Here is a 14,239-nt window from a genome sequence, read left to right on the forward strand (position 1 = left end):
GTCAAAGACGCTAAGGAGTTACCGTTCCTCCATGGTACCTATATTGCTAGATGCAGCTAAGAAGCAGATAGCAACAAAATGGCGAGACCCTGCTAGCCCAAACATTCGGGACTGGCTCCTCTGCGTCAATGAGGTGTACAACGTTGAAATCTTGGACAGCAGGGGAACTGATCCTGGGGAGGGTGAGGCACGGGAAGGTAAATGGGAAGGCTGGCAAAAGTATAAAAAGACTTGGAGTTATGCTGAGGAATTTATAAACAGTATTTAAGGGGTCGGCGATTTGGAAATGGCTAGGTGTCCATAAATGTTCTATTGGCCTCCTTTAGATCCCTCTGCAGGAACGGGGGAGGGGTGGGTATGGGGTTCCGGGGGGGTAGGATGACGGTTAGTAACATGATGCACTCTGTGAATGAACCTGTATTTTTTTGTATTTTGAGGGGATCGGTTTTGTATGGGAAAAATATTAAATAAAGTATTTAAAAAAAGAAATCCTAGAAACCAAATCTCCTGAGATAGGTCTAGGTAAAATTTTTGGAGAATTAAAATCCATCCCAGAGACGCTAAGTGGCTGCGTGCTCTGCCTAAATTGCTCTGCAATTGCTCTGCAATCCCACAAAGCTTGCTTTTTGATGCTGTGTCACCTGGCCAGGTCTTAAGCCATAGAGCTCTTCTTGCAGCATTTGTCAACGCTGCTGATCTAGCTGACACTTTAATTACTTCAGCCGAGCATCTGCAATATAAGTAGCAGAGATCAGGGTAGGAAAAGAACACTTGTTGTGGCCATTGCTGGCTTTAAATTGCTCATGATTAATTGCCATGATCTCTTGAGCAAAAGATCCATGCGTTTGTCCATTGGATCCTTCAGAACCCCCATGTTTTCAAGAGACAGGTTTGTGGCTCTTGAGACTTGGGAGAAGGCTGCATCCAACCTGGGAACCTTATTCCACACTGCAGAAGGGTCCTCCTCAAAAGGAAAAAGTCTCTTGTGGGCCTTGGTTAAAAAAAAAAAAAAAAAAGAAGGTTTTCTCTCCGGATCCTGACATTCTTTTTTAATGGCGTCAGAAATGATCGAATGAACCTGGAATGTTTAACCCTGCATACATGCGGTCATGGAGACATTAACTTCTTTTCTTCACTTAGGCCAAGTGTAACATGTATAGCTTTAAGGAGCCCATCCACCTCTTCTAGGGATAACTTAAATTTGGAGGGGGTCACTTCAGCCTCCTCAACCTCCTCTTCTTAGTCTTTAACGGAAGGGGCAGGGGACTGCTCTTCCCTATTTGAAGGGTCTTCAGATAGAGCTTCCAACACCAGGATAGGAAGAGAACCCTGGGAAGACTGATGTGGAAGGCTGGCTAGCAGCTGGATTAACTAATGAGTCACGAAACGTTAGAATTGTGGCATATAGTTCTTTCTTTACAGAGGCAACCAGTTCATCACAATTTGAAGCGGATTCCTCCTTAACTAAAGAAGTGATAGTAGCACTGCATAGGGCTTTTTTGCAATTTTCTCCCATTTTGGCCCTGCAAGAAGGACATCTTTTTTGGGTCAGAGCTTTTAGCCTGTGAGAAAAGACAAAAGGGGAAAAAAAAACAGGGGACCTTTTAGTGAGACCCAGTCTCCGCTTTCAAAAGCCCACCACCCAGGTGCACTAAGAAGAAACCAGTCAGCCTCAAGTGACCAGACAGGCCCCTTGTCACTAGGGGGTAAAAATGAAGGGAGACCAAAACCACAGGTAAGGAGAAAAAAAGGCAGACTTTAACCACTGATTCCTACATGAGTTTTGCTGGTTCCTGTGCCTGTCACCACTGCTGCACTCTTTCATGGCAGGTGTGCAGCTCCTCACTTGTGGCTTCACATGCCGCTGCTGGACTCTCATAGTGCCTCTGCACCAGACCGGAAGCATAAATAGGCACCGGTTCCTATCCTCCCTCCTCCCCCCTACGTCAACAACGGCAATGACGTTTATGCCGAGCTAGTGACCCGCTCTGTCACTTCCGGTGCGCGCGTGCCACTGCCATGAGACCGTGCGGGCCACCGAATCGTCGGCTCTCACCGAGCACCAGGAGGGGAAGAGAAGCCCGATTGCTACCGCTGCAGATGCCTAGGTAGGACAGCGGGTTTCTTTCGGAGGAAAAAGGGAAGGAAGCCCCATCTCTGGAGCACCTGAAAGATATTTACTCCCCTGCCAAAAGATATTCCCTCCGGGCCAGAGGAAACACAAAAACTGAGGTATAGTAGGGAGGTGCCTCCCTTTAAAGTTCTGGAGGAAGAAGGCGTTTCCTTAGGTCCAGTGGGAGGAGTCACTATCTCTAAGGTGCTGTCCTGAAAGGCGCCTTGGGAAACATCAAAATTTGTCAAAATGACGACAACGATAATACCTCAAGCTACTGTGCGCCTACTGCCACTGAAAAGACTAAGCGGTAGGGTGTTGGCCTTAAACCACCAGCCTCCAAATGCACCCTCTCTGTGGAAGAAGTAAAAGGTGCATCTTATAAAGTTAGAATATCAAAAAGAGAAAAAGAAAAAAGAGAATTTATTTCAGTAATTCAATTCAAAGAGTAAAACTCATATGGATTGAACACACACACACAAACAGTGATGTATTTCAAGCATTTCTTGCTTTTAAATTTTGAGGATTGTGGCTTACAGCTAGTGAAAACCCAAAATTCAGTATCTCAGAAAATTTGAATAATTGTGAAAAAGTTTAATATTGTAGACTCATGGTGTCACATTCTAATCAGCTAATTAACTCAAAACACCTGTAAACGGTTTGCTGAGCCTTTAAAAATGGTCTCTCAGTCTGGTTCAGTAGGTTACACAGTCATGGGGAAGACTGCTGACTTGATAGTTGTCCAGAAGACAGTCATTGACACCCTCCACAAGGAGGGTAAGTCACAAAAAGTCAATGCTAAAGAAGCTGGCTGTTCAGAGTGCTGTATCTAAGCATATTAATGGAAAGTGGAGTACAAGGAAAAAGTGTGGTAGAAAAAAGGTGCACAAGCAACAGGTATAACCACAGCCTTCAGAGAATTGTGAAGCAAATGCCATTCAAGAATTTGGGGGAGATTCACAAGGAATGGACTACGGCTGGTGTCAGTGCTTTAGGAGCCACCACACACAGACTTATCCAGGACATGGGCTACAACTGTCGCATTCCTTGTGTCAAGCCACTCCTGAACCAGAGGCGTGGTTCTGAGCTAAGAAGAAAAAGGACTGGACTACTGCTCAGTGGTCCAAAGTCCTCTTTTCGGACGAAAGTAAAATTTTGCATTTTAATTGGAAATCAAGGTCCCAGAGCCTGGAGGAAGAGTGGAGAGGCACAGAATCCAAGTTGCATGAGGTCCAGTGTGAGGTTTCCACAGTCAGTAATGATTTGGGGAGTGATGTCATCTGCTGGCGTTGGTCCACTGTGTTTTATTAAAGGCGTTGTAAAGGCCGTAGGTTTATCTTAATACATTCTATGCATTAAAGTGCATGTAAACACTCACATATACCCAGTGAAGTGAACAGCCTCAGATGATACACAGAGATGAAACAAATCTCCCTACATAATTTTTACATGTATAGCTGCTGTCTTCAGCTTTATATATTCTTTAGAAAGTTCAGATTGTGTTAGAAGATTTTCTCTTCCTGTTCAACACTGCAGTTAAGCCTGAGCATACAGGCAAGACAGCTGATTGGAGGAAAGGCACACACCCAGTCTCCTCATAAGTAAAGAATTTCAGATCTGTTCGTTGAAAATAGTTCAGGGCTCTACTAATCTATTTATAGCATCCTCCCCAACACAAAATTCAAGCTGCTTTTATCTCAGTTGACAGAGAACTTGTAAGAAGTTATCAGGCTGATAACAGAAGAACCAGCAGGAAACAGCTACCCATAGTGCTTTGAAGAGAGATAAGAAAACACTACAGATATATGTGCCCAGCTCAAATTTCATGAATCGGGTTTACATCCACTGTAAGATAAAAAAACTTCTGTGCATAGTGGCCTCCCCAGCATCCCCTAATTACTTACCTGAGCCCCATCTCTCTCCAGCAAGTGCCTTAGCTATCTGGGACTCTCCTCGAATTGGCTGAGACACAGCAGTTAGCCAATCAGGGGAGAGAGGGGGCGGGCCGGGGCTCAGTGTCTGAATAGACACAGAAGCTGTGACTCTGCTCGGGTGCCCCCATAGTAAGCTGCTTGCTGTGGGGGCACTCAACAAGAGGGAGGGGCCAGGAGCATCGAAGAGGGACTAGAGAAGAGGTGGATCCAGGCTACTCTGTGCAAAACCAACTGCACAGAGGAGATAAAAATAAATTAAAAAAGAACAAATGTTATACTTTAAAACAAGACTTTACAATCACTTTAAGTCCAAAGTCAGCGCAGCCCTCTACCAGGAAATTCTAGCGCTCTTCATGCTTCCCTCTGCTGACCAGCTTTATAGAGATTCTGATTTCATTTTCCAGCAGGACTTGGCCCCTGCCCACACTGCCAAAAGTCCCAATACCTGGTTTAATGATCATATCACTGTGCTTGATTGGCCAGCAAACTCACCTGACTTAAACCCCATAGAGAATCTGTGAGGTATTGTCAAGAGGAAGATGAGACACCAGACCCAACAATGCAGATAAGCTGAAAGCCGCTATCAAAGCAACCTGTGCTTCCATAACACCCCAGCAGTGCCGCAGGCTGATCGCCTCCATGGCGCGCTGCATTGATGCAGGAATTCAAGCAAAAAAAAAAAAGGACCCCGATCAAATACCGAGTGTATAATATACTGTACATGGACATACTTTTCAGTAAGTCAACATTTGTGTATTAAAAATCCTTTTTTTAATTGGACTTATTTAATATTCAAATTTTCTGAGATACTGAAATTTTGGGTTTTCACTAGCTGTAAGCCATAATCAAAACGAAAAGAAAAAAGCTTGAAATATATCACTCTGTGTGTAATGACTCTACGGTGCCTTGAAAAATGTATTCGTACCCCTTAAAAAAGTCCACATTTTGTCATGTTGCAACCAAAAATGTAACTTTATTTTATTCAGATTTTAGGTGAAAGACCAACAAAGTGACGTGGAAGGAAAATGATAAATGGTTTTCAATTTTTTTTTTTTTACAATTAAATGTGAAAAGTGTGGAAGAAGGTGCGCTGATCGGATGAGATCAAAAATTGAACTTTTTGGCCTATAAGCAGAACGCTATGAGGGCGGAAAACTAACACCGCACATCACCCTGAACACACCGTGAAACATGGTGGTGGCAGCATCAGGTTGCAGGGATGCTTTTCTTCAGCAGGGACAGGAAAGCTGGTCAAAGTTGATGGAGCCAGATACAGGGCAATCTTAGGAAGAAAACCTGCCTGCAAAAGACTTGAGACTGGGGCAGAGGTTCACCTTCCAGCAGGACAATGACCCCAAAACATACAGCCAAAGCTACAACAGAATGGTTTAGATCAAAGCATATTCATGTGTTAGAATGGCCCAAAGTCCAGACCTAAATCCAATTGAGAATCTGTGGCAAGACTTGAAAATTGCTTACTCTCCATCTAATCTGACAGAGCTTGAGCTATTTTGCAAAAAAGAAAAGGGCAAAAAATGTACTCTAAATGTGCAACGCTGGTAGAGACATACCCAGAAAGACTTGCAGCTGTAATTGCAGCGAAAGGTGGTTCTACAAAGTATTGACTCAGGAGGGCCGAATACAAATGCAAGCCACATTTTTCAGTAATTTAATTTGTAAAATATTTTGAAAACCATTTATCATTTTCCTTCCACTGCACAATTATGTGCCACTTTGTGTTGGTCTATCACATAAAACCCCAAAAAATACATTTATATTTCAGGTTGTAACATGACAAAATTTTAAAGGGGTGTGAATACTTTTTCAAGGATGTGTGTGTATAATAATATTAGCAATAAGACTAATCCCAACCTCAAAGCAATTGTGTGTGCAATAAGCAAGCCATCACTGACTGTTTAGCCGTTTGTAGTCACCATGGAGTAAACCAACCTCAAAATTTACAGCAGAAAGTGCATTCTGTTTCCTTTCACAGTGTTTTTTTTTTTACTGCTTTCACCTCCCACCAATGCTTACCAGACCTCTAATCTCTAAACAAACAAAAAGCAGATGTAATGGAAAAGCGAGGATGGGGAACAGGACTTTAATAACTTCACTGCTTCTTTTGTTACATTTACTTAATTGCTCCACAGTGTTGGCAGCTACAGATGTTAATGAAGGTTTGTCCTTAAACTTATTACTCCTTGTTAAGAACAAGTAAATATTTGAACATCCAAAATCTGGCCACAGTTCTACTTTAAAAGGGCTGGTTCACACTGCGTGATGCGAGATCGCATGTCATTCGCACTGCAGTGCAAATCACATGCTTTGTCCGTGCGATGCAAATTCAGCCATACAGATAGTATGGCTGAATTCGCATTACATACGGACCAAACTCGCACAGGACCCTTTTTTTGGTCTGCAGCAGAATCAGATTGCATGGGTGTTCACATCCATGCAATCAGATTCCTGTCCAAGTTTACAGATCACACTGCGATATGCAAAATGATTTGGGGGGGGTCATTAACTTTTGACACTCCCAGCAGTTAGCATAAGGCAGTGTGAACTGCCGCTGAGAGTAGAGTTGCCACCTCATCCCTTTAAACCCGAACACATATGAATTACACAGGTTCTGAGGCTAATTAAATGCGGATAAAGCACCAAGTGAGTTTAATTACTAACTTAATCAGCCACAGAACCTGTGTAATCAATATGTGTTCAGGTTTAAAGGGATGAGGTGACAACTCTAGCTGAGAGACATGCGATATGGGAACTCGCAGTGAATTCGCAGGGGTCCCACATTCGCAGCAGTGTGAACCGGCCCTAAAGCAGTAGTACCGTCCGGTACATTTTTTCTTTTTAGGAGCACCTTGTAGGTATATGCCATAATGTGCTAGGATGCACAGCATATTTAGCACATTATGGCAGAATTACCTGTCAAAGAAGACCTCCAGTGCTGCGGTCTGATCGATCCATCAGGTCCCGGGTGCTTCCATCTTCACCTGGTCTTCCTTCCAGGTTCTCTGTCTTCAGACAATTGAATGGCCGGACCGTGATGACTTAACTCCTACACTGAGCTTCACATGTGCGGCTCAGTGCACATGACCGCTGACAGACAGGAGGAAGCTTTTATGACAGAAGAGACCAAAATGGTCTCTTCCATCATAAATATCCTGCATGTAAGCAAATTTTCAAAACGTGGCTTTACTACCACTTTAAGGGTCTTGAAGTACAAGATGGATCAAATAGAACCATAAACCTTTGAGAACTGTGAAGGAGTTTGAGGAGAAGCCCAAAAAGCATTACAATGGGGATGGGTAGATTTGGGGTGGGCATGAGATTGGTGGACAGTGACTAAAACTCCTTGGGCCTCTAGATCCAGCACAACCTGCATATTAGCTGCTGCAGGTTGTAGAGAAAAAGGAATATTTGTGAAAATAAAAAAAAAAAAACAGCCACAAAAACAGAGCAGCGGAGAACATTTTGTAAAAAAGGGGAAACCTTTAGGCAAAAAGGAAGGCTTCTCTAAGAACACAGAAAAAATAGTGGGCCAGGGTTATCAAGTCACAGATGTGTTCTTTGACTTGAATGTATATCACCTAGGTCATTTTTACTCGATAACAGCAAAGCTTAAAAATTTCTGAAGAAATTTGCAAGCTACTTTAAGAGTCATGGAGAACAATAAACCTTTATTCTAACATTCTCTTAATTTCCACGCAGTTAGTAATTAGATGTGTGCGGATACACAAACACACAAGTTAGATAAAAAGGTGAAATGTATTTTCAGTAGGGTTGCACCAATATTTTTTTTTTTTTTCTTCTTACAGGCGAGTACAAGTAACAATACCTTTGTGGTGCAATTTGAGCCCATACAAAATGAATAGGCTCAAATCGCACTGCAAAAGAAACGCTCCTGTGTGAGCCCAGTATAGAAAGACAGGGAAGCTAAATGCAGCAATGGGCAGAGAGTTTATTAATTTTTTTTTTATAACAAGTACATAACTCGAATGTCGTACAACTCTGCACGGTTATAGCGTTCACATCCCGCGGGACCCAACAATGATGGAAAGCCACGGCAGCTTGCCATGCTCACAGGGCTGAAGGAGACATATAGGAGGTCCGCCCCTTGGCCAATATCACTTCCGCCCTATATCCACATGTGCACTCCTAGCTGGTTTACAGGGGTTTCCACCCGACAGTGTAGATTTGGATTTGACATGTAAGATATGTACTTTTAACATGTGAGTTGTTGTTACAAAAAAATAAAAAAAGTGGTTTGCCTATTGCTGCACTTGGCTTCCCGGTCTTTTACTGTGTTCACACAGATCCAGTAAAGCGATTCAGACAGGAATTACACCGCATTCCTGTTCAAATCACATGCGATACTTTGCAGTGCAATTTGAGCAGATTCATTTTGTATCGGCTCAAATCGCACCGCAAAAGGTTTTGGTTTTAGGTATTGGAGCATTTGCTCGAGTACTTGTGCAAATACTCTATCGGCACCGATACTGGTATCGGTGCAACCCTAATCAGTAATGCCAACCTGTGCTGTGTAGATCATATGCAGGTTTCCATATATAGTAGAGCTGCACGATTCTGGTCAAAATGAGAATCACGATTTTTTTGCTTAGAATAAAAATATCACGATTCTCACAACGTAAAATATTTCACATTATGCAAAAAAAAAAAAAAAAAAGGGCTAACTTTACTGGTTAGTTTTAAAGTAATTCTTTCCAAAAAAATTGCATTTGGAAGACCGCTGCACAAATGCAGCGTGACATAAAATACTGCAACAACCACCATTTTATTCTCTAGGGGTCTACTAAAAAAATATATATAATGTTTGGGGGTTCTAAGTAATTTTCTAGCAAAATTAAAAAAATAAAAATGATTTTACCTTGAAACCAACAAAATGACAGAAAAAAGGTTTAGTGTTGAAGTGGTTAAACTTTTTTCACTTACACACAGTCTATTCCATTGACAAATTGTTACAATGTTTACACTTAAGTTCAACTGATAAAGAATGTTTTGAATCTTGGCAGACTGCCCAGTTTTTCTCTTACTTTCTTTTAAAGGCTGTGGCTTCAGAAGAGCAGAGAGAATTCTTTGCATAGACAGAATTGTGAAACACTTTAGTCAAGATCGCGATAACGATTGACGATTAATTGTGCAGCTCTCATATATAGCCTTACATTTATCTCCACACAAGAAAATGCTTCTGCCCTCTAATATGTATGCTTTTTGGCTTTCCATCAAACATACCATATATGAGCCACATAAATCACTAACCTGAGTGAGTCCGCATATGTCGAGTCAAATGGGTTTTTTGTGAGCTGGAATATGGACACATTATACACTGATAAGGTCTTTCCCCTATTAAAAAATAAATAAATAAATGGTTATAAAACTGCAAACCGTGCCATAGAACTGTCATACAGTTAAACAGGAAAAAGCATAATCAAATTAGATATCTTCAATTAGCTGATTATGCTACAATTTGACAAGCAATTGGGTACAACATTATGTGACTATACATTCTGTCCCTTTTGTCTAACTGTATAGTATGTAAAAGCCAGTGTCACGGATACCACATCTAAGGATTGTTAAGTTTCATTATAGTACATTTTTGTTTTTAGGTTAGGATACACATGTTAAGACCAACTCCAACTCATAAATATCTCTGCACAAAACCTTAACATAGGACGTTTTTCACTTTTTTTTTTTTTTTAGCCAGCCTGCACACTTACAAAACCACAAGAAAAAAAAAAAAAAAACATTTGGATTTTAAATCTACTGCAAGTTACAAACACCAGCATTTACCAGGATGAATTAGGGCTCTTTCACACGGGGCGGATCAGTGATGATCTGCCCCGTGAACACCCGCTCCGCCGATCCCCGCTGAGCAGGAAAATGACAGGTCCTTCGCTGCACAGTGGACCTGTCAGAGCGCCGCTCTCCCCTATGGGGGATCGGATGATGACGGACCGTAGAGTCCATCGTCACCTGATCCGATCACGGATGGAAATGTAGGGTTTTCCTCCGTTACACTTTTCGGATCAGAGTGGGTCGGATGTCAGTGGACATGTCACCGCTGACATCCGACGCTCCATAGGGATACATGTATGTCCGTTTTTCATTGAAATACGGAAGGATGAAAAAACGGACATACGGATCCTCCATGTGAAAGAGCCCTAAGGAAAAGTTCAAATGCTCCTCAAGCCAACCAGTCAAAATACATCCAGCCTTACAAAAAGACAACATTATATTGCCTCCTCGCACCACTGCAAAATGATTGCTGGTTAAATCATTCTGCTTTGAGCTGTATACGAAGCAGCCAATGGCAGAGAGCACTGATCGGAGTGTTCTGGCAGGGTGTGCTGTCCCCCCCCCCCGTCAGGACACAACAGCTCAGCAGAGGAGATTGCTATACTAACGTTGCATAGTTAGTACAGCGGCTCCGACAGGAGCTGAGTTTTTTTTTTTTTTGTTCAACCACAAAAAACGCATAGTGTTTACCAGGCTTTAAGAAGAATAGAATCGGCTTTTTTTTTTTTTTTTTTCAAATAGAAGTTTCCCTCGCGCCTAGTCTTTGATTTACAAAATGGGTCAAATGGCGATTGTGCCATGAATCTGGAAATCAGTGTACACCAAAGTTTGAAAAAAGTCCTACGCAAAGATCAGTGCCCAAGTGTGATATTGCATGCAAATCCTATAGTCTGACAGAGCAAAGGAATACAGCTAAGGAAAAGCCAAAATTGTTTATGTTGGATGGCCTTGCATACCCAGTGATTCTGCAGATAATTGGTCACACAGAAGATGAGCTCTGCATCTGGTAATCGTCCTGAGGCCAACCAACAGTTTACAGAAGCCTGTAAAGTGCCACAACGCACAGCCCATTGATCAGAAAGTCACAGTACAGAAGTCTCTACAATTTACCAGTGCAGTAGGTATGGATAGGGTTTCCAATTCAAAACTAAGCCATAGGCTTCATGCGAAACGCCAGTGCAAACTCTGCTGAACGTTTTTAAAAGCTGAAACCAGCGTTTAGAAATGCCCGTTTTGCCGCATTTGCATGCCGCGTTTAGCGGCATTTTACCGCGTTTGCTTCTAGAAGCGTCTGCAGAGCAGAGAATTACAATTTGCGACCCGAATTTGGGGCCCCGTATCTCAGGGCCACTTGATGCTAGGAACCCCAAATTTGGTGTGCAAACACAGTGGAACTGGCAATTCAACATATCCAATGTCGGGTCACAAAATGTCAAGCACTTTTCTGCAGCAGAGAATGACATTTTGCGACCCGACTTTGGGACCCCATATCTCGGGGCCACTTGTTGCTAGGAACCCTAAACCTATTGCAGAGCAGGAAAGGATAATGTTTGTTACTTTAGTTAAAAAAAAAAAAAAAAAAAAAAAGTTTGCCTGATTTTTTTATAGTTTGGATGACAGCACAGCTGGTGGAGTGGTAGATCAGCCATTGCGGCCTGACACTGTCACTCCTCCCTAAACTGAAAGCTTCATGTTATTACCACGCTTCTAACAAAAGCTGTACCTCCTATCCCCGCTTCTGGCCCACACTAGATACTACATAATCCCTGCTGCTACATACACTTTAGAAAAGCATCCCCCTCTGCAGACCTCTCTCTCACAAATCACCTCTACCCAAGAAACTACAGTAAAACCTTGGATTGCGAGCAGAATTAGTTCCAGAAACATGCTTGTAATCCAAAGCATTTGTATATGAAAGCAAATTTCCCCATAAGAAATAATGGAAACTCAAAAGATTCATTCCACAACCATTTATCCAAAAGTCCTTCAGTTTATAGTTCATATAAAAATTTATAGCAATGTGACCAGATTGTGTAACCATAAAATGTCCATCCCCAAATGGAAGCCTCCACAAGGGGATTAGACGCAAAATCTAGCAGGAGCTACAGGGTATAAAAGAAGAGAAGCGCCTCTAAGTGTAGCAATATGTTGCTAAATGTTGTACCTTCATTAAATATATCAAGACATTACTTGTTTACCAAGTCTATATCTATCTATCTATCTATCTATCTATATCTATATATAAAAGTTTGCTTGTCTTGCAAAACGTTCTCAGGCCAAGTTACTCTCAATCCAAGGTTTTACTATACTTTAATCCGCCATCACATTTCTCAACCAACTACAGCTCAGCAGATAAAGAAGCTCACGTGACAGGCGGAGAAAACCGTTGTCAATTGTGAGGTAAAATTCTTAACATGGTCAGCCTGAAACAAAGTGCTGTTACTAGCAGGATTTCCAGATGAAGAAGAAGAAGAAAAAAAAAAACACATGCACAACTGACAGAGAGACATGATAGAAAGTGAAAGTGTAATACCGCGCTGTCCCTTTAAACAATGAACAGCAGCTAGCACAGCAAATAGAGAGTTGCAAAGATAACAGAAATAAAAGTGCAGCGCTAGAAACATATCACCAAGTAAACTGAGACAATGTTGTGAATCTCGCAATCAATATGGAAAATTGTGTGAAACCTTCATTAACGGCTTGCTGACCACCCACTGTCATTTTACTGCGGCAGGTCGGCACGATTTTGCGAACCATCATAGCGATACGTGGGTTTGCAGGATCAGGATAGGTGCGGGTGTGCCGATGCTCGTGGCCAACGGTCGTGATGACCGCTGGCCAAGAGTGATCGCGAGCACGAGAGACAGAACAGGAAAGAGTGTGTGTAAACACACACTTCCCTGTTCTGAGAGGAGTGACAGATCGTGTGTTCCTATTAGGTAGGAACCACGATCAATCACTTCATGTAGTCAGTCCCCTCCCCCTTCAGTTAGAAACACGTAGCAGGGAACACAGTTAACCCCTTGATTGCCCCCTAGTGTTAACCCCTTCCCTGCCAGTGACATTTTTACAGTAATCAGTTCATTTTTATAGCACTGATCGCTGTATAAATGCCAATGGTCCCAAAAATGTGTCAAAAGTGTCCGATGTGTTTGCCAAAATGTCGCAGTCCCGATAAAAATTGCAGATCACCGCCATTACTAGTATAAAAAAAAAAAAAACCCCAACAACAAAAATGATATAAATGTATCCCCTATTTTGTAGACGCTATAACTTTTGCACAAACCAATCAATATACGCTTATTGCAATTTTATTTTACCAAAAATATGTAGAAGAAGAATACATATCGGCCTAAACTGAGAAAAAATTAGCTTTTTTAAAAATAAATAAATATGGCGATATTTATTATAGCAAAAAGAACAAAATATTGTTTTTTCAAAATTGGCGCTCTTTTTTTGTTTATAGCGCAAAAAATAAAAACCACAGAGGTGATCAAATACCACCAAAAGAAAACTCTATTTGTGGGGAAAAAAGGACATCAATTTTGTTTGGGTGCAGCGTAGCACGACTTCGCAATTGTCAGTTAAAGCGACGCAGTGCCAATTCACAAAAAATGCCCCAGTCATTCAGCAGCCAAATCTTCCGGGGCTGAAGCAGTTAAACATTCATAGTGATACTACATCAATAATGAAAAAAAAAAAAAAATGGACAAATAAACCTGAAATCCGTGAGTAGTAGAAACCCAATGTGTAGGGAGTCCAAAAATTTAACGGATAACAAACAAGTGTTCATAACATCCTCTTGGCGTCAAAAGTGAAAACAACGCATGAAGAAAGTTTAAAAGTAGATAATCCACCACCAATTTAGATGAAGGATTACCAGAATGTTTGAACCAAAAAGGGCGTACACCCAGTGAGTCAAACAGGCTTGTCGTGGTGTACAGCAAAGATAAAGGCTTTAAATCTGGTGACCTTTGATAAATGAATCCATATATGTAGTAGGAGAGGAGAACAAAATGCCACATAGTGCGATTCCATAAAAATTGAGTATTTATTAAAGTTTATTTAAGTTAAACTCACATTTAAGAAGATACTCAGTTTTTATGGAATCACACTATGTGGCATTTTGTTCTCCTCTCCTGCTACATATATGAACACATGGGAGAATATATCCATCTTGCTCCATGAATACCTACCTTGGAGGTCACTACCCCTGAGAGCCATTTGAAGCTCTTGTGGGATTACCGGATTCATTTATAAAAGGTCACCAAATTTAAAAGCCTTCATCTTTGGTGTACACCACCACAAGCCTGTTTGAATCACTGGGCCTACGCCCTTTAGGGTTCAAACATTCTGGTAAGCCTTCATC

General features: G+C 41.7%; 1 protein-coding gene across 4 annotated transcripts in view; it reads right to left on the minus strand.

Moving 5' to 3' along the window:
- Window positions 1-14,239, minus strand: part of REST (RE1 silencing transcription factor) — a 76,807-nt gene that overhangs the window by 20,707 nt on the left and 41,861 nt on the right. For all 4 annotated transcript variants that reach the window (XM_073595170.1, XM_073595151.1, XM_073595155.1 and 1 more), the window contains exon 3: window positions 9,334-9,417. In XM_073595170.1, the coding sequence (XP_073451271.1) occupies window positions 9,334-9,417 (84 nt within the window). The remainder of the gene's footprint in view (window positions 1-9,333; window positions 9,418-14,239) is intronic.

This window comes from Aquarana catesbeiana, linkage group LG01 (genome assembly GCF_042186555.1).
Source record: "Aquarana catesbeiana isolate 2022-GZ linkage group LG01, ASM4218655v1, whole genome shotgun sequence".
NCBI classification, from domain to species: domain Eukaryota; kingdom Metazoa; phylum Chordata; class Amphibia; order Anura; family Ranidae; genus Aquarana; species Aquarana catesbeiana.